General features: G+C 41.5%; 1 protein-coding gene across 2 annotated transcripts; it reads left to right on the top strand.

The window, feature by feature from the left end:
- Window positions 1–14849: 14849 nt before the first annotated feature.
- Window positions 14850–23508, top strand: LOC133509944 (calpain-2 catalytic subunit-like). 2 transcript variants are annotated; one of them, XM_061837490.1, is made up of 21 exons: window positions 14850–15214; window positions 15496–15565; window positions 15983–16101; window positions 17550–17683; window positions 17771–17939; window positions 18017–18100; window positions 18206–18291; window positions 19575–19649; window positions 20042–20199; window positions 20313–20482; window positions 20575–20586; window positions 21243–21454; window positions 21535–21571; window positions 21656–21721; window positions 21822–21879; window positions 21967–22031; window positions 22200–22268; window positions 22572–22650; window positions 22808–22924; window positions 23034–23089; window positions 23176–23508. In XM_061837490.1, the coding sequence occupies exons 1-21, from the start codon at window positions 14978–14980 to the stop codon at window positions 23197–23199; spliced, it is 2097 nt and encodes a 698-aa protein (XP_061693474.1). In that variant the 5' UTR covers window positions 14850–14977; the 3' UTR covers window positions 23200–23508. The 2 variants fall into 2 exon arrangements, with proteins under 2 accessions (XP_061693474.1, XP_061693475.1); XM_061837491.1 differs by lacking the exon at window positions 20575–20586.
- The last annotated feature ends 270 nt before the right edge of the window (window positions 23509–23778 follow it).

The following is a 23778-nucleotide window of genomic DNA, read 5'->3' as shown; positions in this document are numbered from 1 at the left end:
GGTCACCAGGCGCTCACCTTTGAGCCCCACCAACAGGCCTGGCTCCAGAGGGGGTTCCCCGGTGACTGGCGTCTGGGCAAGGGAAACCAAGATCCAATTTTTGTACTCATCATAGAGGTTTTGGGTCTTTAGCGTTGCACCAAAAATTTTAAACATGACAACAGATTGAGATTCTTTTTGGGGCCAAGATCAAATGAATCACTGGAACATTTATTTAGTATGTCCATGTGAAGTACAAAGGTCGTCGCAATGTTCACCTGGGCCCAGATTTCCTGCTGCATCGGAGAGCTGTGGCCATGAGCAGCACCTTCATCAATACCCGAGAAGTTTACGGTCGCTTTGGACTTCCTCCAGGGGAATATGCCATCGTTCCTTCAACCTTCTATCCTCATAAAAATGCCAGCTTTGTTCTAAGAGTGTTCCACCAGGTAACTGAGAGCTCGGGGCGCTGCTCTACACTGCCACCTGGCGAACAAAGGCCTAAAATTGTTTTTGTGGCGAGCAAGCGTCATGGTCATTGGCATGGCAACCCAGGATCAACGTCTCTACATGGCTAACTGAGCCAATTAAAGGCCAAAATTTACCTCAGAAAAATCACACCGCCAAACAAAAATGTCACACAAACTATGTGCTTGTCTCAATTTAAATTTCCTTTGTGTGCGATATGCGTCTCTTAAAAGTGAAGCACAAAGTATTAAAACTGCTACATTTCTCATGTTTTTTTTTTTTTTAACCATAATACAAACAAATTACACAACAATTTATGAATAGTAACAGGTGGAGACACAGGTTAAATGGAGCTCACCTTTTGGCATATATATCGCTGGCAAACATGTACTGGGGATGACCGGTGTCAAAATTGAGGCCTTGGTGCCAGATCTGGCACCCCCATATCATTTTATTTGGCCTCCAAAAGCAAACCGGCAACAGTGACTCAGTTTCTGGAGCAGATTCGCCACTGTAGGGTCAATGGTTTGAATATAATGTCAAACTGTCTGCTGTTGGTGTGTGCCTGGGAAAAACAATGTAGACAAAATAATGGGATAGTTGCCAACTTCACATTTCTTCATACAACTGTAAATTGTTTTCAGGTATCGCAGTCATTTTTAAGAAATGCCCTTTTTAAACTACATTGAATAATCATTTTACTGGCTTCTGATTTCAAAACTAGTTATCCATCAATTAGTCGTGTATGTGTAATAATGTGAGGTGATCATATATTTTCAGTACCTTGTGAAAGTATTCGGCCCCCTTGAACATTTGAACCTTTCTCCACATTTTGGCCTTCAAACATCCATCAATCCATCCACCCATTTTCTTTGGCGCTTATCCTCACAAGGATCATGGGGAGTTCTGGAGCCTATCCCAGCTGTCAACGGGGAGGAGGCAGGTTACACCCTGAACTGGTTGCTAGCCAATTGCAGGGCACATACAAACAGTCGCACTCACAATCACACCTACGGGCAATTTAGAGTCCCCAATTAATGTTGCATGTTTTTGAAATGTGGGAGGAAACCGGAGTGCCCGGAGAAAACCCATGCACGGGATGAACATGCAAACTCCAGGGGATTGAATCCAGGACCTCAGAACTGTGAGGCCAACGCTTTATCGGCTGTCACGACCAGAACACAGGGTTGGACCCAAATGCACGACTCGGGAGAAGCAGAGGCAGTTCAGGAAAAGGGTTTATTCGGTTTTGTGTCAGGGATCAGGCAGGCAGTCAACAGGAGCAGCAGTAACAAGAACATCAGGCGTAGGAGGCAGGTCAGTGGGCAGGCAGGAGTCGGTACACGGGAGATCAGGAACGGGATTACGAGAGTGCGGCAATGAGGCATGAAGCAACGATTTGGCAAAGGCCTGACCATACATGTAGTTCTATATAACTGGGATGTAATTACTAGAGACGAGGTGCAGGTGTGTGCCGCCTCGGGGACCGGTACAGCCAGGACAGAGACCGGCAGGGCCATGACACCAGCTGAACTCCCATGCCGCCAGCTTCAAACATAAAGATATAAAAAAATTTTAAAAATGGTCAAGAATCAACAACAAGTGGGACACAATCGTCAAGTGGAACGAAATTTATTGGATATTTTATACTTTTTTTAACAAATAAAAAACTGAAAAGTGGGGCGTGCAGCAAACTCACTCCAGAAGTTCAGTGAGGATCTCTGAATGATCCAATGTTGTCTGATGATGATAAATAGAATCCACCTGTGTGTAATCAAGTCTCCGTATAAATGCACCTGCTCTGTGATAGTCTCAGGGTTCTGTTTAAACTGCAGAGAGCATCATGGAGACCAAGGAACACACCAGGCAGGTCCGAGATAGTGTTGTGGAAAAGTTTAAAGCCGGATTTAGATACAAATAGATTTTCCAAGCTTTAAACATCTCAAGGAGCACTGTGCAAGCAATCATATTGAAATGGAAGGAGAATCAGACCACTGAAAATCTCCTAAGACCCAGCCGTCCCTCTAAACTTTCACCTCGAACAAGAAGATTGATCAGAGATGCAGTCAAGAGGCCCATGATCACTCTCATGGTTTGGGCCTGCTTTTGTTCAGCAGGGACCGGGAAGATGGTTCAAATTCCTGGGAAGATTAATGGAGCCAAATACAGGACCATTCTAGAAGAAAACCCATTGGAGTCTGCAAAAGACCTGAGACTGGAACGGAGATGTATCTTCCAACAGGACAATGTTCCAAAACATAAAGCCAAATCTACAATGGAATGGTTCACAAATAAACGTATCCAGGTGTTAGAATGGTCAAGTCAAAGTCCAGACCTGAATCTATTCGAGAATCTGTGGGCAGAGCTGAAGACTGCTGTTCACAAAAGCTCTCCATCCAACCTCACTGAGCTTGAGCTATTTTGCAAGGAATAATGGGCAAGAATTTCAGTCTCTCAATGTACAAAACTGATTGAGACATACCCCAAGCGACTTGCAGCTGTAATTGCAGCAAAAGGTGGCGCTACAAAGTATTAATGCAAGGGGGCCGGAAAATATTGAACGCCCCACTCTTCAGGTTTTTATTTGTTAAAAAAGTTTAAATATTCAATCATTTTTGTTCCACTTCATGATTGTGTCCCACTTGTTGTTGATTCTTGACAAAAAAATTAAATTTTATATCTTTATGGTTGAAGTCTGAAATGTGGCGAAAGGTTGAAAAATACTTTCACAAGGCACTGTATATAGATTTGTGAGAGAAACCATAACTACGATGTGTGGCAAAAATGAATTTAACACCCTGCTGTAAATGAATAAAGATACATTAGTTGTAGTTACAAATCATTTTATAATTTCCCACAGCACACCTGATAAACTCTCAAGACACACTAATGTACTGTAAACAAAGTAATTGAACCGGTCAAGTCCACACACACACACACGCACACGCATATATATATATATATATATATATATATATATATATATATAGTTTACTTTCACACTGCCAAACATGATTTTTCAAAGGTTACCCACAGGCCACGACAAATAGCGACATGCTCTACAGACGTCTGTCTGGAAATTACACTTAACATTAGAGGGAGCCCTGCAGTAACAATACGAGATCTAATTATTGTTTGACTCCTTTTCAAAGATGGACTAGTTGTGTCCCGAATAACAAGAACATAACGCATGCTTAACCTCTAAATTTCTCTTTCAGCCTGTTAGAAGAGGACATTGGTGCTTATATTGAGGTGGTAAGAAAAACAATAACGGTGCTTTTGTACAAAGAATGTGAAGGAGTCCCAACAATTTGTTCCATGTGTTGCACCCTGCAGTATTGCGTCTGACAACTTTCTCGTTTCTTTCTATTGCAGGAGGAATTAACAGAAAGTGACCTGTATCCTCACTTCAAGTACCTCTTCAAGCAGTCGGTAACCTGAAGTGAAATCTAATCAGCTAGAAATGACGTCACATATTGAAATTATTTATTCTTACTTGATAGGACACTGAGGTTTCAGTCTATGAATTGGTCGAAATTTTGAATAATGTGGTTTCACACAGTAAGTAAAGAGAACTTGCTCCTAATTGAGTTGTGCGTTTCACTTTTTAAAGTCTCTTGTAACTTTATCGCAGGGACTGATATCAAGACAGATGGCTTCAGCCTTGAGAAAACCCGTCTTATTATCAGTCTAATGGATGTATCCTTTGTTTTTTTTAAATATAACTTGGGCTATATCTAAAAGTACCCCAAATTTTAGGTTCGATTTACACGAATGTTTCAGGTGTTCCATCCGTGCAAATAGCCGTATCGTCGGGTATACGGTCTAAATCAAACCTTCCATGCCTTGTCAATAGGTTTATGAAAACTTTAACATTCTGCAGAAGGATGAAAGTTCCACATTGGAATTCCACAAACTCTGGAGTAAAATTCAGAACTGCTTGGTAAAACTGTCACTCACCAGCTTTGATGTCATTCGGGCAAACAAGGCGCGTCTTTGTTTGGTGACTCATTGTCTTCTTTCAACAGGAGATCTTTGGAAAACATGACCGAGACAGCTCTGGCACAATGAGCTCCCACGAGATGAGAGGCGCTGCCACTGAAGCACGTAACACCCAATTTCATTAGGCCAGTAATGCAACCTCACTTGATCGCTTAATCCTACAGTTGAAATGTGACTATTCAGGATGATGCATGAAGTTAATGTCTATTGTTAAGTGAAGATGGTTGATTTAGGGCCTACTGTATGTCCGTTTTTTCTTGTTTTTTTGACTGACTATTAACACTTTCCGACCGACCCATATCCATTTTTATAGTTTAGAATAACTGAACACCTGCATGCTGACAGACCCAAAACGCAGGTAAGGCCAGGTACTACATAACAAAACATCCTAACTGATTAAAAAAAGAAAAAAAAAAGCCGAGACCTCTCACGTTATAAGGGGAAATTCTTTGTTCTTACTGCTTAGACCCTCTATAGTTTCTGGTGTACCCTGAATAACCAACTCAGCACACCAGACTCATAACGATATCTGAACCGACACTTGCAGATCTTTTGCCGAGAACTCTTCTCCCCAAAACAGGATGCCTGTCATAGTACCGAAACTGACCTGTTAGAGGCAGCACAGTGCCACAGGGCAGTCAGACTTCCACAAAGTACAAAAAAAAAAAAAAAACAAGCAAGAGAGTTTGTGGAAAAAGAAGCTGGGCTAATTATTAACCCCTCTGGTAACTACAAGTGAATCACTCGTGGTACGCATCATATAAACAATCTGGCTCCTCTATTTTATGTCAAACTTATGGACTTTGCGATTGTATCCTGAACATTTTCAACATTTACGCTCGTCAGACGTGACCTATGATGATAAATATGTGCCATCAGGATCTGAATTAAAAGTCCAGAGAAAATATTATGTTGTAAAACTCAAATTGTTATTTCAAAGTGATCACATTTTCAATAGGTGTTTTTCATTTGAACATTTCAATGTTAACAAATTTGCATATAAAAACCTCTAATTAAATATAATTCAACCTTTAAAATTCAAACGCAATATTTTCAGTCTCCTGAGATTCAACTGACTACAATACGCCATTTGATATTCAACTGTCTACAATTTGCTGTCTGAAATTCACCTGTCTAAATTCAGCGTTAAGAAGGCAGGGTTACTTCAGGTCAGAACCCAATACCCAACCAATCCAGTTACGCTTTCTGAGTATGTGATGTCACATGGCTAAGAAAGCATAACGGATTGGTTGGGTTCTGATCTGAAGTAACCCTGCTTTCTTAACACTGAATTTAGACGGTGAATTTCAGACAGTGAATTGTAGCCAGGTGAATCTCAGGAGACTGAAAATATTGCATTTGAGTTTTAAAGGTTGAATTTTTTTTATATGGCAAATTTGTTAATGTTGAAAAGTTAAACTGAAATACAGCTATTGAAAATGTGATCACTTTGAAATAAAAATGTGAATTTTACAACCTAAAATTATGATTCAAGTCCTGGTGGCACAGATTTACTTCCATAGTGAGCATACCCCAAGGAGATTGTGGTAGTGGGGATCCATTTTAAAACACCCAGCGCCACAGGATAATCTGTCAAAATAATCTTTCAAACTCATCTAGTACTGGATGATATTGGCAGTAAACAGGAGGAGGGAAATAATAATCAGAATAATTTTTAATCAATATTTTATTCACAACTATTAATAATGGTTAATCCTCAAGTTAGGGATATAACTTTGTTTTTACTGCAACTAACAATATGTAACACTTTTCAGTGCAAAATGAATCACTAAATGAGAATAAATTATAGATCAATAATAAAATATATATATTGTCCAAAAATCTTGACTTTATCAAGAGCTCTATGAATAAATATGCTATTACAAAGCGGCATGGAAGCAATACAATTGATGCATCCATCCATTCCAGATCTAACCTGTCTGTGTTTATGCTGCAGTGGCATTGTCCGGTATGCAATTCATATCTGACTTTAATCCACATTTGAGAGAGGTCTGATTTGGATCAGATATCAGATTCAGTATCTTGTCTTGTAATGCAATGATGCATATCAAAACTGTGCAACAAATAAACCTCCACCGCTATGGTAATTTCCTGCTGAAAATTACCATTTTGGAACTGCACTAGCTAAACTAGAAGAAGGATCTTAAAAGTCAAGTGTCATGAAATTGATGATTTTTAGTTTGTTATTATTGAAAAAAATGATAGCCGGTATGGACCCATCCGTTTTTTCACCACAAAACATGATTTTGACGTATATGGCTTTTTGTAACTCCTGCCGTGGAAATCCTCTCGAGGGATTTGTTTTCAACAAGAAGCGGGAAGTGACGTTGTGGGCAGGTGCATGCTCAAGCGGATGCGTTTGTTTCTATTAGTTTCACCTACAGGAAGATAGCTCGTCGTTTCTTTGTGTTAGCCAAAATGCCGGCTCGTTGCATTGCTGGTCACAGCTTCGGCACCGCGTCCGCCGGTCACAGCTTCGACCGGGGTGCCTCATTTTCCGCGCGGCGGTGGCTTATCACAGTGGCGAGGCGGGCCGCATTACAGTTTTGTCGTCGCACGTGACTTAGTGCGCCGTTGCTGACAGCGTTGTTCATAGTCGCCGCGGTCCGCAATGAACAACGCCGATGGCGGCGCCGATGCCACTGACAATGGCGGACTCAGCCGCGAGTGACGACAACGCCGTAAAGCGACCCGCTTCGTGCCGCTATGAGCCACCTCGGTGCCATCCCGGCCGAGCCCATGATCGCCTCGTCGCACCCGGGCTGCGGCATTGTGATCGCTCGCGGCTGAGTACACTACAAACTGTCATATTGTCGGGGAGTCTGTTGTTAGTTAGAAGTGATCCACATATAATCTAAATATGGCTCAAAACAATATTGTAACATTGCCCCGGACACGTCACTCGATTGTGAGATGTTCTCTTCTTCGGAAAGAGCTTCCATGTCTGACCCTTCAGTAGAGGTCACAGCGTGTTTTCAATGGCGAATGTTTGGGGTGACGTCACAGACAGTAAATGCAGCCAATATGGCGACCACTTGGATGTCGAATGAGACTTCCGCAACCTTGCGCATGGATGACGCGCTCTCCGCTCATATTTATTTTTTCATGTAGACATTGAAGTTAATAAAGTTATATGTATTTTTCATTTCAATATATATTTTAGAATGTTTATAGGGATGAAACTTGATCTTTAAAAAAAAACTAACCAACTTGCCTTTCATTGCCTGTTGTAAGAAATTCCTTAGGATTCCCCACCCAAGTTGGAGGTGGAAAAGTCATTTCACCTCAAATTTCTCCAAAGAACATTAAACAGCTTCAACTCGTTCAGAATTCTGCAGCTCAGGTTCTGACCAGAAGAAAGAGGTCAGGTCATATAACTCCAATTCTAAAGTTCTTGCACTGACTTCCAGTCAGCTTTAGAATAGATTTTAAAGTTCTGTGACCAGTCTATAAATCACTAAATGGTTTAGGTCCTGAATACATGAAAGAGATGCTTACGGAATACAAACCCAGTAGAGCTCTGAGATCGACTGACTCTGGTGAAGTAGTGGAGCGCAGAGTCCAAAGCAAACATGGGGAATCAGCATTCAGCTATTATGCTGCACACAAATGGAAGGAAGTTGCCAACAGTTGCCCCAAGTGTGAATGTTTTTAAATCAAGGTTGAAAACTCTCCTTTTTTTCCTCGTGCTTTTTAGATTATATCCACTTTTTAATCATATTACTTGCACTGTAAGATGTTTTAATTGTACTTTTATTTTTCAAATGATTTTATTTCGATGTTATAGCGGTAACGTGTTGGCATCACATTTCTGAGGACTGGGGTTCAAATCCTGGCCCTGCCTGTGTGGAGTCTGCATGTTCTCCACGTGGCTGCGTGGGTTTTCTCTGGGCACTCCGGTTACCTCCCACATCCCAAAAACATGCAACATTAATTGTACACTCTAAATTGCCCCTCGGTGTGATTGTGAGTGCGGCTGTTGTCTGTCTCCATGTGCCCTGTGATTGGCTGGCAACTAGTTCAGGGTGTACCCCACCTCCTGCCCGTTGGCAGCTGGGATAGGCTCCAGCACTGCCGCGACCCTTGTGAGGATAAGTGGCTAAGAAAATGGCCGGATGGATGAATGGTTTTATTTCTTTGTATTTGAATGCTTTAATTCATATAAAGCACATTGAGTTATATTGTGTATGAAATGTGTTACACAAATAAATTTGCTTTGCTTAGCTAACAACTAATGGTTAGCGGATGCGACTCACAGTTCTGAGGACTGGGGTTCAAATGTGTAGAGTTTGCATGTTCTTGACATGCCAGGCGGATTTTCTCCAGGTACTCCAATTTCCTCCCAAATCCCCCAAAACATCCGTGGTAGTGTAGTTGAAGACTCTAAATTGCCTATAGGTGTGATTGTGAGTGCGAATGGTTCTTTGTTCCTATGTGTCCTGCGATTGGCTGGCAAGCATTTCAGGGTGTACCCCACTTCCTGCCTGAACATAATTGGAATAAACTCCGGTTTGCCCGTGACACTAGTGAGGATATAGTTTAGAAAATGGATGGATATATGAGACCTATACAGTATTTACTTTTAGATAATCAGGATAAACATTATGCAGTTAAGGATGACTAAAATTGTTTCGTTCATCTGTTGTCTGACTGACGGACTGTACTTCATTTGTGAAGGCGCACAAAGCTCTACCCATTGACTCTCGTTAAAAGTGTGACATGCAGTGGTTCCTCTTCAACGCAACAGATAAGACATTGGCTCCATGGTGGAAGGGTCGTATATCGTATGTAAACAACCGAGCTTGTTTATCAGTAAAACAGTGATTCACTCAGTCACTGTCACCTGCAAACATTCGCTTAGGTGAATGAAACATCAACATATGTTACAAAATGTAGTTAATTTAAAGAAATCTTGTAACGACTCCAAATGAAATTGCTTCATTTTGCTCAACAAACATGTCCAGATGTGGGAAAGGTAAGTTTCTTCTTCCAGCTATCCATTTTCAACATGGCTTATCCTACTTTAGGTCATGGGGCGCTGACTTCTAACCACACCCTGCGCTGGTTGCCAGGCAGTCGCAGGGCATAAATTTTTCATCACATACTTAAATCTCAGTGTATAAATCCACCCAAAATTAACAACCGCACATACTTTGGAAATCTGACAGAAGTGGGTAGTATATTAATACTGACCTAAGATATTAAACGGACTATAAATGTGATTCATTTTGCGCCTCATCTATATAGACTGTTTGTTCCACTCAAATTTTTCTCTATTCAAAGACAAACAACCGGTTTGCCATGGCGCTGTGGTAATAACTCATTTAGCAAAACAGGAGACATTCTTAGGTGTTCTTTTGACTGGCTTTAATAAGGCATCACATTCCTTTGATTGTGTTAGTGGGGGGTGCTGTCGAAGGCTTTTTAGACTTAATGTGATCTCATCATCGTACTGACTCATATATGCTTTTGAGCCGTTAACCTTAAACTGGATAAGCCGGTCAGACGAGCGTGGAGGACGTCAACTTCGTTCACTTGTCACCGGAACAAAACAATCATGGGAGAGGCTGTGAAACTTAACTTGGGTTCTATGCGACATCTTGTCAGATCTTAAGTACTGTATTCCACAAGCGTTGGCGTTGACCTCAGCAGCTTAAAAAAAATGACAAGGGGTGGTTGTCTTGCTTTCACAGGTTTTCACATCAACAGTGCTGTCCTGCAGGCCGTTGTCAGTCGCTATGCTGATGCTTACTATGCAATCGACTTTGACAGCTTTGTGAGCTGTCTCATTAAAGTGGAAATGCTCTTAAGTAAGCATGCAAAAACAGCTTATAAAGATCTTTAGCAAAGTGTCTTGCTATGGCAGTGTTTTCAACTGCATTTTGTCTTTTTTTTTTTTTTTTTAATCAGAAATGTTTAAGATTCTGGACCTAGCAGATTGTGGGATAATTGAGCTGGATATGCAACAGGTATGGCTATGCACAATCCTCCAATTAGTCTTTTGTATAGTTTGTCCTACAAATGTTTTTGTTTCCTTTTAGAGTGGCTGTGCCTGGCAATCAACTTGCTGGAGAGACCACACAAGCAAAGAATGTGTGTTGTTATTTTTAACGGCACTTTGGGAGGCCATCCATCCATCCATCCATCCATTTTTTGAGCCGCTTATCCTCACGAAGGTCGTGATAGCGGTGGAGCTAATCCCAGCTGTCATCGAGAAGGAGGCAGGGCATACCTTAAACTGGTTGCCAGGCAATCGCAGACTTTGGGAATGCAAACAGATAAAATGATTTTGAAATTTAATTATACTTGCGATCTTTGATTGTTGCATTTTATAATGCAACATAAACGATATGGGAAAGACGGTAAAAAATTTGGGATAGTCAATTTTTATATACGACAAAAATAAAGATGTTGAACACCGGTATACGAATGCAATGATTACTCACCACTAATTCCCCTCGTCATGTTACGCTGACATCTGAAAGACAAATTTAAAGTGAGTTGAAACAAATCAGAGTCAGTGGGCCTGATTTACTAATAAATGTTTAGAAATAATATTATGTACTGCTGTACTATGTACACTCATCTTACGTACAATATACGCAAATCACCTCAGTGGTCATAACACGTCGGACAATTTTCTTCACACCATTATTAGTGAATCAGAATTAATTCTAAATGGCGAGCCGTGCCCGCGGGCTACAATTTGAATTCAACAGTGTCCCCTTTTCTCTCTAAAATGGCATCATCTCTCTCATCTTGTCCAATAGGCCAAGCTTTAATGTTCCAAGAAGTCCTTTAAATTATCCTCCACGTGGGTCACGGCATGCTGGATCCAATCCCACCTATCTACACATATTTATGCATATATACTGTACAAGCACTTACACTGAATGAGATGACATGCGACGAGAAGTGTCCTTTTCATGATTTAGAACAGCCAATTCATGAGCAAATTTCTAGTTTGAGTTATCGTTAGTTGGTGTTCATGTACTCAGTGAAATATTTTTTTTCAAAAGCGGAACCTGGATTTGTGCTTACTCATGGCCTGAGGAGGTTCTGAATTTGTTCACATAGAACAAACAAAAACAAGTACAGACATAATGATTGCAATGATAATTGATATAAATCCTACACATGCTAGTGAATTAGGCCCAATATCCTTTTGGCACTGCCTTTTCATTGCCGCATCATAAAAATGATTTTGTCTGGCAGCGCAACAGTCACTTGAAAACCAAAATGACATGCCATGCACACACAACACACACACTGCAAAGCTATGCCATTTTTTTAATTTTGGAAATTAAGGGCTACTGACTGACAGTTCCTGCAGGTTTTTCCACTCAGTCTACGGGCTTGATGTTCTTACACATGCTATACAGCTTGTGCACGTGACGTCACCGTTTGCACGGCGCCGTATTCCCGGTCAAATCTAGCTGCTCTGGACTGTGGGAGCCATTTGACCAGAGGAGAGTTTTCAAATTGCCCGAGACCTGTTGCACTGTTAGTTGTCACAACAGATGAGACAGATATTCAAAGAGATCATTCTATGGAATACCAGCTTAAAAAAATAAATAAATAAAATATCGATGGATTTCGGCAATTAAACATGATGGATGGTGCCCAACTAAAATAAACACACCTGTGTAGTGATCGCTTCATTTCAGGTAGGAATTATTATTCTCTATCTCAAATTACCAAGGAGTATTTATAATGTCAAGTTGGCTCATTTGAGAACGATGTATATTTAAAAAAAGAAAATAAAGTGTCACAGCAGAGAGGTTTACGTATGTTAACGTGTGGCCGCAATTGCTTCGGTGTACGTTCCACGGAAACGACTCCGTCCCCTTTTTTTTCCCCAATCATAGATAATGAATGAGAGTTTGTATAAAACCAGGGGTCATTTATTTAAATATTGGTATTTGTAGTGAATACTAGCTGAAAAGATCGATGGATTCCGGCAAAGGTTAACGTGTACCTGAATACACTTACGCGTTCACGACCCGTCAGCCCGTCACTATGTTGGATTTATTCCAACAAAGTATTTGTATGGGTCCAGACTTTTACATGTTTTCAAACTCTTCAGTGGAAATCTCGACGACTTACTCACCAGATACAGTGAAGAAAATAAGTATTTGGACATCCTGCTATATTGCAAGTTCTCCCACTTAGAAATCATGGAGGGGCCGGAAATTTTCATTGTAGGTGCATGTCCACTGTGAGAAAGATAATCTAAAAAGAAAAATCCAGAAATCACAATGTATGATTTTTTTAAACCATTTATTTGTGCGATACGGCTGCAAATAAGTATTTGAACACTTGTCTATCAGCTAGAATTCTGACCCTCAAAGACCTGCTAGTCCGCCTTTAAAATTCCACCTCCACTCCATGTATTATCCTGGATCAGATGCACCTGTGTGAGGTTGTTAGCTGCATAAAGAGACCCGTCCACCCCATACAATCAGTAAGACTCAAACTTGTAACATGGTCAAGACCAAAGAGCTGTCCAAAAACCCCAGAGACAAAATTGTACAACTCAACACGGCTGGAAAGGGCTATGGCATTCCCAAGCAGCTTGGTGAAAAAAGGTCCACTGTTGGCGCAATCATTAGAAAATGGAATAAGCTAAACATGACTGTCAATCTCGATTGGAGTGGCGCCCCATGCAAGATATCACCTCGTGTCGTCTCAATGATCCTTAGAAAGGTGAGGAATCAGCCCAGGACTCTACGACAAAACTTGGTCAATGACCTGAAAAGAACTGGGACCACCGTTTCCAAGGTGACTAGACGTAGACGTCATGGTTTGAAATCATGCATGGCACGGAAGGTTCCCCTGCTTAAACCAGCACGTCTTAAGTTTTCCAATGACCATTTTGATGATACATGTCATGGAAGAACATTTTGTGGTCAGATGAGACCAAAATGGAACTTTTTGGTCATAATTCCACTAACCGTGGTTGGAGGAAGACGAATGATGAGTTCCGTCCCAAGAACACTTGGGGGTGTTTTTCTGCACATGGGACAGGACGACTGCACTGTATTGAGGAGAGGATGACCGCCGCCATGTATTGGGAGATTTTGGGGAACAACCTCTTCCCCTCAGTCAGATCATTGAAGATGGGTCGTGGCTGGGTCTTTCAACATGACAATGACCCGAAGCACACAGCCAGGAAAACCAGGGAGTGGCTCCGTAATAAAAATATCAAGGTTCTGGCGTGGCCTAGCCAGTGTCCAGACCTAGACCCAATAGAAAATCTTTGGGGGGAGTTAAAACCTCGTGTTTCTCAGCGACAGTCAGGAAACCTGTCTGATCTAGAGGAGATCTGTGTGGAGGAGTGGGCCAAAATCCCTCCTGCAGTGTGTGCAAACCTGGTGAACAACTACAGGAAATGTTTGACCTCTGTAATTGTAATAAAGGCTACTGTACCAAATATTAACATTATCAGGCCTTCAAATACTTATCTATTTGCAGCTTTATCACACAAATAAAATCATTAAAAAAATCATACATTGTGATTTCTGGACTTTTCTTTTTAGATTATCGCTCTCACAGTGGACATGCACATATGATGAAAATTTCAGGCCCCTCCATGATTTCTAAGTGGGAGAACTTGCAATATACCAGGGTGTTCAAATACTTAATTTTTTCACTGTGCATGTGTAGATCCAGTTGTGCGAGAACAAGCGGAAGCGGGTTAACAGTCCACTTTCTTATCGGCAAAAACATCGACTTCGGCATTAAATATGGATCCTCTATGGCAAGTGTCTCTCATTTTTCCACGTACCTTCGTTTATTATCACCTTCTCAATCTTTAACGGTATCGGACAAAACACTGGGCGTCATGCTATAAGACGTATTTTCGTTTCGTCTCAACAGACTGAGCATTGAGCAATGCTTTGTTTGACCAGTGTGACGGTCTGAGCGCTCCCGGTGCTAAGAAGTCTCCTTGTCATTAATGCGCATGCGCCTATATTTTGTAAACTTCTGGCCAATCTGAAAGATCCCCATCCATGCCTCAACATGTGCCATTGACAACTTGTTGCCGAGTGTTCATGTCCCCTATGGGCGTCTCAGAAAGATGAACACAGTGAACGTACATATATGTGTATATTTTTTTAATCAACTTTTGTTATACGGTTAAGTTAGGGTTAGGATATAATGTATGTTAGCTCCATCTATGTAGAAGACGGGGAGCTATGAGACCGGGGGACTTCCCAGTAGGCCTCTACTATGTACCCAGAGTTTCCCTGTTAGTAACGCATGCGCATTAATCACAAGGAGACTTCAGCACGGGAGAGCGCTCTGACCGTCACACCTGCAATATGGCCAGTCACGTGATTTCGGTGACGTAAGTGCACGAGTTCTATGCAAAGAGCGTCTGCTTCTCTGGCATGATAAACAAGGGCGTGGCCTCACCTGCGTTACCAACTACTATTATGTAGACACACACCTCAGACATGCAGTCACTTTCCAGACAGTCGCGGCACCTGAGAACGCATTGAAAATGTCTGGGATTGTAATTAGGGTACAGCACAACCGAGACAAATTGCAAGGCATTGGAACCAACGCTCACGCAGTGCCTTACTTAAACCAGGACTATGAGACTCTGAAGCGAAGCTGTCTGGAGAGAGGACGCCTATTTGAGGATGAAAGTTTTGAGCCGCTACCAGCGTCTTTGGGCTTCAATGAGCTTGGACCCGGTTCCTATAAAGTTCGAGGCATCGAGTGGTTGAGACCAAAGGTGGGTACACAAACAGTTGCTTGCATATTTTACATATGCCTGGGTTTCACACACATATTTTTTATGGGCATTTATATAACGTTACATAAAGCATTAATATAATGACATGATTAATAGTCACTGGTTTTGACCAGCTGACTAAATGTCAAAACACTGCTTTTTCTGGCTTGCTACCAAGTATATTTGCTTTTATACGAATGCAATCTAACTGCAAAAAATCGACATACCCCATGACCTGGTTCTGCTATTCCACATGTTAACAATAAACTTCTTCTTCTTAGGAAATTGTCTCCAATCCAAAATTTATTCTGGAAGACGCTGCCAGGACAGATATTTGTCAGGGAGCACTTGGTGAGACGAGAACACTAAAACACCAACACACATCATTCAGAATTCCTCAAATAAATACTTTGCATGCTTGTAAATGCTGGGGTTCTCTTCCCCCTTTTGTCTGTAATATTAAGAGTAATACTGCTTGGATTGATCTTAAAAAAAAAAACATCTTGAGCTAGTAAATGCCTGTGCAGTGTGCGCTGACATTAGCTGTTTCAGTCCAAAATATGTTGAGCGATCTATTTGCCAAGAATCTCTCTGTCTCCACCATGCCTGGAACAATGGGAACATTTGGGTGGGGCTGTGTGGGGAGCACCTCAGGTGAAAGACAATAGGAGACAAACTGGTCGAACTAAGACATATGTACTGTATGAAAACGCAACATCATTGGCAGCGGAGCCTTCTTGATATTAAAATTATCAATTTTGCGTTTAGGTGACTGCTGGCTCTTGGCGGCAATTGCCTCTTTGACACTCAACAAGCAAATTTTGTCTCGTGTTGTACCACATGACCAAAGCTTTGATGAGAACTACGCTGGAATCTTTCATTTTGAGGTGCAGTACACACATATTTTGAAGTCAATTAATGTGCATTAAGGAGATTTGTATTAGGTAGTCACATTTTTTGTTCTAAACTTTGCGGAACCTTTATCAGTGTATGATTTCCTGGTACACCGACCACACGGCAACGCACACGTAAGATCTTGGCTCGCTAAATGAAGGAACTGGATTAAACAGAATTGCTCGGACTGATGGGAAGCAAATTTCATTAAAAAAAAAAAAACTGTTGGAAGCCTTGAAAAGTGTGGTTTTGCATAAATTGCGCAAAAAGGAGTTTTCATACTATTGAAGCACTTTGAGAGTGGAAAGTGATCCGACGGTAATACAGTTCTTAAACAAAGCTGTGCTAAAATGGAACTTTAAATGTCCCCGTGTCAGATTCTGACAGGACAATCCCATTAAGGAAAAATACCCCAGTATTTAAATTCCAGCTCTAATATCTATTCATTTGAATATTTGGTTGAATCAATACAACTTCTTTTCTCCTGAACATTATTAACATTATTATTTAAATGGAATCTAGAATATTTCTCACATTAATAATATTTCATGTTCGGTCCTAATAAATAAATACTTAGCAAATCACAAGTTGAACTATGTGGAAACAAAAGAAAAAAAAAACCTAGAATCTCGATAACTTGACTGCAGTTAAATTTGGCAATGAAAATCATTAAGTGCCTCAAGCTTTGAGGAGCTGATCCGGTTTGTTCTGTCTTTCTGGAAATCTTCTGCCTCATTTTGGTGAGGATTCTCTCATAAAGTTCTGTTAGCAACAGTTCCATTAGACACGGTGGAACCTTTACAGACATCTTTTTCCCCAGAATTTGTATTGTCAATCAAATTCAGCTGTCTCCTTTTTCTGTTGGTATCACTCATTTCGTTACTTACAAGTGTGTTTGTGTCTCTGCCTGTGTGTGTTTGTACACTACGCCCCCCCCCCCCCCCATTAAAATCGAAGAGCCTGATTGTTTGACCCATGACAGTCTCATCTTCGCAAGCAGCCACTCATATTGCAGCACCCCCTCTTCCCCACAAAACAAAGCTAATTGCTCCCAATTGACAGTGTTGCTGTAATCGGATCCTGGACTAAACCGTGGGATACCTTGAAGATGGCAATCAGCTAATGGCTAGCCAACAATATGGCCAATTGCCAGAGTGTAAATTAGGTCTGTCTAAAATGTACCCATAAACTATAGTAGCCCAAAATATGTCCTAAATGCACCTACCTCACTTACTGTATCCTCACCCTAGGGTGAAATCTTCCCTGTGCCTAAGGAGATAAACTTGATTACGACTACGGTTAGGTAATAACTGAACCAACCCAGGGTATGAATTGAACTAGATCAGAACATAGCCAGCCAGGAGGGAATCAAAAGAACCAGTCCAGAATATCTTCCTAACAAGCAAACAAGCAGCTAGACAGGATGCTCTGGCCTTTTCAGTTCTGGCAGTTTGGCGACTGGGTGGATGTGGTGGTCGATGACCGCTTACCCACGAGAGATGGAGAACTGCTATTTGTCCACTCAGAAGAAGGATCTGAGTTTTGGAGCGCCCTGCTGGAGAAGGCCTACGCCAAGTACTAAAGATACATTTACAATTATTTGTGTCCTGGTCTATGTTTGTATTCCTTTTACACAGTTTGTTTCCAATTTCTCCGCTCCAGATTAAATGGATGCTACGAGGCTCTCGCCGGAGGAAGCACCACTGAAGGCTTCGAGGACTTCACTGGAGGCATTGCTGAGAGACATGACCTATCCAACGCTGATCCTTACCTCTTCAATATCATAAGGAAGGCCCTGGACAGAGGCTCCCTTCTGGGATGCTCAATCGATGTCAGTTTGAGCTTTTTGCTGCACTTACATCGGTCACTATCTGTTCCTATTTTTGCGTACACCTCTCTCCACCTCAGATCACCAGTGCAGCCGACTCAGAAGCTGTGACACGCCGCAAGCTGGTGAAGGGCCACGCCTACTCTGTCACAGGTGCTGAGCAGGTAAAGACTCAATCTAGTACAATTGGTTATGGTTCAGAAACAAAATAAAGTTGATCAAATAGCAAAGGAACCCGAGAAAATGTGGAACTGTGTCTGATGTGTCAGGTGAGTTACAGGGGAGGCACTGAAGAGCTGATCAGAATCAGAAATCCATGGGGGCAGGTGGAGTGGAATGGAGCCTGGAGTGACAAGTGAGTAGTAAGAGAGAGGCTTCTTAAAACCACAATCTACAGAATATCATATGCAAAATGCAAATTCTGGTATATATTTAAAGGGGAAATCCAGTGCTTTGCATGAACAGTATATCCAATAGGTCATGTAATATGTACCCTATTTTGACAATGTGACGTTAAATCCTCTCTCATTTAGTAGTGTTTTGAGAACATTTTTATTGATAATTAAGAATTTTCAGGGGCGTTGCCATTTTCGCGAGTCACATGACCTACGTGGGCGGATGTGACGTGTAACGTGCCGTTCCAAATGCTCAATTACGTGGGACACCCTTTATGCCCAGTGGTGATTTCTCGGATTTATCCTCATCTGATGAAGAAATAGCAGTATTGGTTGATCGGGAAGACGGAGGAATACTTCCATATAGATTTGAACCAGTGACTGTAATTAATGTTGCATATTCGGAGGTTCTTCGGGCGGAATGACGCGGAGTCTGACTACTCGGAGGCCTACGCATGACATAAGTGCGTAAACAAAGGCCTTCGGGAGCTCCGGGCCAGCAGCCGTGGATGGTTCTTCAGACAGGAATGACGCGCAGTCTGATGAGCGAGCTCCGGCGGCGGGCCGCGAGCCGAGCTTTCAGGCGGCGGGCCGCGAGACGAACTTTCAGGTGGCGGAGGCCTTTAGCCGAGCTTCGTGGTGGTGGAGGCCTTAAGCCTAGCTTCAGCGTCCAAGGCTAACGTTTGGAACGGCACGGTACACATCACGTACGCCTACGTAGATCATGTGACTTATGAAAATGGCCCTGAAAATTCGTAAATGTCAATTAAAAATCTTCTCAAAACACTATTAAATGAGAGAGGATTGAACATCACATTGTCAAAATAGGGTACATATTACATGACTTATTGGATACATTGTTCATGCAGAGCTCTGGATTCCCCCTATAAAATGAGGTTTATTTCGGCAATATGACGAAAGAACGCTTGCAAGGAAATATTTTGCTGTTGTCCAGGTCAGCATTGCAAATAAGAATTTGTTCTCAATTACCATCAAAAGGATAAATAAAGGTTAAATAAAATAAAGTAAAACACCCCCCCCCCCCAAAAAAAAATGTAAACCTAAAATATAGTTGAAAACTATATCCAGGTAAGAACCTCTGATCCTCACCAATTGACTAATTACTGCCTATTCATTAGAGTTGGCTGTTGTGTTTACTTTGCTAAATGTTGATGGCAAACTTGAATCTATACTATGAAAAGCACTGATTTCCACGCTCAACCCCTTCATATAATTCTTCTAGTTCCTCTGAGTGGAAATATGTGAGCCATGATGACCGCCAGAGGCTGACCAACCGCAGCGAAGATGGGGAGTTTTGGTAATCAGTCCCTCTCACACTCCGTACAGGAAGTGAAATAGGAAATGCGGATAGCCTGAGGCTGCCTAAAAAAGTATCACACATCACTTTGTCGCTTAACTACATACACAAAGATCAATTTGAGAAGAAATCAAATTGCCACATCCTCAATTTCGGACACCTTCCGGCTGGCTACGGCCAGGATGTAAGACATTTGAAACAGGAGGTGAGAGAAAAGCAAGGCACAAGGTGCTACTCTGTTGCTTTCAGAAATTTGCTCCTATTATTTCAGGATTTCAATATCTTGTGTGGCTGTTCATATATTTGGATACTGCTTCTTTCATTAAGATGACTTGCAGTATGTGACTTTGCATCTCCCTCTTGGTGCTGGTCTTCTCACTGCTTCCCAACAGGATGTCATTTTCGGACTTCCTGCGAGAGTATTCCCGTCTGGAGATCTGCAACATCACACCTGATGCCCTCACATCGGAGTACAGGAAGTGGGCGGAGACAGAGTTTGAAGAAACGTGGAGAATCGGTGTTTCTGCCGGTGGCTGCAGGAACTATCCAAGTACTTGACAGTAACTTGTACTTTGTTCTTTCTCCTTGTTTTGATTTACAAATCGTTAAGTCAAAGTAAAGGTTTTTGGGGTAGCTAAAGAGTGTAGCTGTACCTTTGCTTAGATACCTTCTGGACAAATCCTCAGTTTGTCATAAAACTGGACAAAGTGGACGATGACCCCTATAATGGAGAGGACGGCTGCACATTCATTGTGGGATTGATGCAGAAGAACAAGCGTCGCAGGAGAAAAATGGGGGAGGACATGGAGACCATTGGCTTCCTTGTCTACGAGGTGACAAGTACTAGAAGTCAAAATAAACTACACCCCGCAAGTCATTATCCAAATTTTTTTTTAAGTGAATTGTTTTTGTCTTTTTTTTCCAGCTGCCTGAGGAGGTATGAGCAGAAAAAAAAGAAGTACATCATCCATCTTAATCATTGTACCAATTATCCTCATAAGGGTCGCAGACGTGCTGGAGCCTATCCCAGCAAAACTCTGGCCAAGAGGCGGGGTACAACCTTAAATGGTTGCCAGCCAATCACAGGGCACATACTTAAAAAAAAAAACACACACATTCACACCTCCAGACATTTAAGTCTTCACTTAACCCACCATGCATGTTTTGGAGGCTGTGGGAAGAAAACCAGAGTACTCAGAGAAAACATGCAAGGTCGACATTGGCGAGGGCAGATTTGAACCCGAGCCCTCAAAATACTGAGGTAGATGTGGTGACCAGTCATTCACTGTGCCACCCAGGAAAAAAAAAAAGAAAAAAAAACATTACACAGCATCTGGTACTTCCAAGATGTCTGTCCCCTTCAAGTCCTAACTAGGGTCAACCCTGCTTAGCTCCCAAGACCAGATAACATGTTTTCAGTCGTATGTCTCTAAGGTCAACCGGAAAAAAAAAAAAAATCCAAAAGCAGCCACTTTGTTTGTTGGGAGTATTTGCACTACATTTGTAGGAAAGGTTGCAGCAGTGTTACATTTTCATGCCAAACCCCGTTGAGCTATCGTCATGTGATTTTTCTACGTGTGTCTGACTTTCCAGTACCATGGCGCCAGTCAAGTGCACCTGAAGAAAAATTTCTTCTTAATGAACCGTTCAGCTGCACGCTCCGAAACCTTCATCAACCTCCGAGAAGTGTGCAGCCGTCACCACCTGCCCCCGGGGGAGTACCTCATCATTCCCTCCACCTTTGAGCCCAACAAGAACGGGGATTTTTATCTGCGGGTGTTCTCTGAGAAACCGGCGGAATTTCAGTACGTACAAAACCTTTTGGGGAAAAAATATCACTCAATGGGTAATCACAGATTTAACTAAAACAATGGCCTCCCTCTAGAGAGATTGATGATCCAATTGACTGCCATGTTGAACAGGTAAAATAAATCATTTTGCTCCCATGCAACTGGTTAAAAAAAAAAAAGTTGAAAAGTTTACAGTCAATTTTTACCAATCCTTAGATGGACATAGATGAAGGCAATATTGATGACAGATTCAAGAGACTGTTTGGACAGCTTGCAGGACATGTGAGTCATCAGTGCTTTAATGTTTCATCTTGAAGTTTTGTATGTTGATGTTCATTCATTGGATAAATGATTACCTATCGACTTTTCATCTGATTCTTAGGATGTGGAGATTTCTGCATATGAGCTGCAGAGAATTCTCAACAAAGTGGTGGTAAACCGTAAGAGACTTTTTTTTCCCAGCTGATTCCGTATGCACAAATACCTCCATCTGATCCACCAAAAACGTGAGCATTTTCCATTTTCAGGAAGTGACATCAAAACCGACGGGTTCAGCCTGACCACGTGCCGCAACATGGTCAACCTGCTGGATGTATCCTTCGTGTTTAGCAGTGTTGAATTTATAAAGTTCGTCTGGCTGGTTTTTCCATCGCTTTGGTGGGAGGGTGGCAGAAGTCCCAGCAAAAGCTCCATTAACATCCACAGAACTGTTTTCAATCTGACTTAGGTTGGTCAATGAACTTTAACGATCTCTTCAAAGAAAGATGGAAGTGGCAAGCTAGGCCTGGTGGAGTTTAAGATTCTGTGGACGAAGATTGAAAGGTTTTTGGTAATACCCTTTTTTTTCTTTTCCATCACATATCATCTTCATTCACTCTTTAAAATATTAACTAGCCACATTTATAAATTCTGCCTTGACAAATCTGGACTGGGGTGTTCAACTACAGTCCATCGAATCGTCACAAAAGGCGCTCATGGGAAATTAGAAAAATGACAACTAAAATCAGACTATTAAGATGTTAAACCTGCTCTTCAGTGTCAATATAAAATTTTACTCGCTAATGTTTTGTCTGGTGACATATTTAGTTAGAATGTTGGTTGCAGATAACGGACTGTTGGGTTCTACCATTAGGACATTTACAGAGAAAAAGATGCCGACAACAGCGGCTGCATGAGTTCTTCTGAGATGCGGTCGGCAGTAGAAGTCGCTGGTGAGTCCGTTGGGGGAAAAAAACGTGGCGCTACATAAAGTACGAGTAAATATGTATTGTATCCTGCTTGCCATAGGTTTGGGCATGTGTGTACTTCGTGGGAGGTGAAGTTCTTTTCATTTTGCTTTTATTTGACCACGTCACGTTTTTTTTGCAGGTTTCTCACTCAACAACCCGCTGCACCAGATCATTGTGGCGCGCTACAGAGAACCAAGCTACACCATTGACTTTGACAACTTTGTGTGCTGCCTTATCCGTTTAGAATCACTTTTCAGTGAGTCTCTTCACTCAAATTGTCAAAACACTACCATATACTGTGTGCAGTATAATATTTATGAATTTAAATTGCTTTGTTCAGTTCTCACATCTTTCCTTCCTAACAGCTGCATTCAAGAGCCTGGACAATGGTTCTGGTGTGATAGAGTTGAGCTACATGGAGGTAAGAGGCTTGCACCTGGTGGTGGAGGGAAAATACTACATATTGAGAATAATGTTTTTTCCCCCTGCTTGTGTTTTTCTTCCCAGTGGCTGGAACTGTCTATGCTGTAGAGGTCCTCAAACTATTATAACAATGCAAGGAAAATAAATAAACTACACTTAAAGCGGGATTTGTAGTTTTTGAAAAAAACAGACGATTTGAATGTAGTCTCACTTCACTAGTACCTGCCCTCACTCCTGAAGTTTATTTGCAACAGAGTTAGGTGTTGTTAAAACACTTATGTTATCGTTGAAGTTTTATTTTTACAGGTGTGTGCTGGTGACCTAATTGTATCAGAAACTGCATCCTTGCATCTCTCATTGGTTGTTTTTCCTTAGGCACAGGGGTTTCTTAAAAATCAAATTAGAGGCACCAGATGGGATCAGAGAGGGTTTATATATATATATATAAACAGGATTTTAATAAAAAAATGGCACTGAAAAATTTGTTGTAAAATTCACATTATTTCAAAGTGGTCACATTTTCAGTAGCTGTATTTCAGTTTAATTTTTCAATGTTAACAAATTTGCAATATAAAAAAATTCAACCTTTTAAAGATTCAAACAATATTTTTAGTCTCCTGAGATTCAACTGGCTACAATTTGGAATTCTGAAATTCACCGTCTAAATTCAGTGCCAAGAAGGCAGTT

The sequence above is a fragment of the Syngnathoides biaculeatus genome, chromosome 12, assembly GCF_019802595.1.
Source record: "Syngnathoides biaculeatus isolate LvHL_M chromosome 12, ASM1980259v1, whole genome shotgun sequence".
NCBI classification, from domain to species: domain Eukaryota; kingdom Metazoa; phylum Chordata; class Actinopteri; order Syngnathiformes; family Syngnathidae; genus Syngnathoides; species Syngnathoides biaculeatus.
This window is presented reverse-complemented; position numbering and strand designations above follow the sequence as displayed.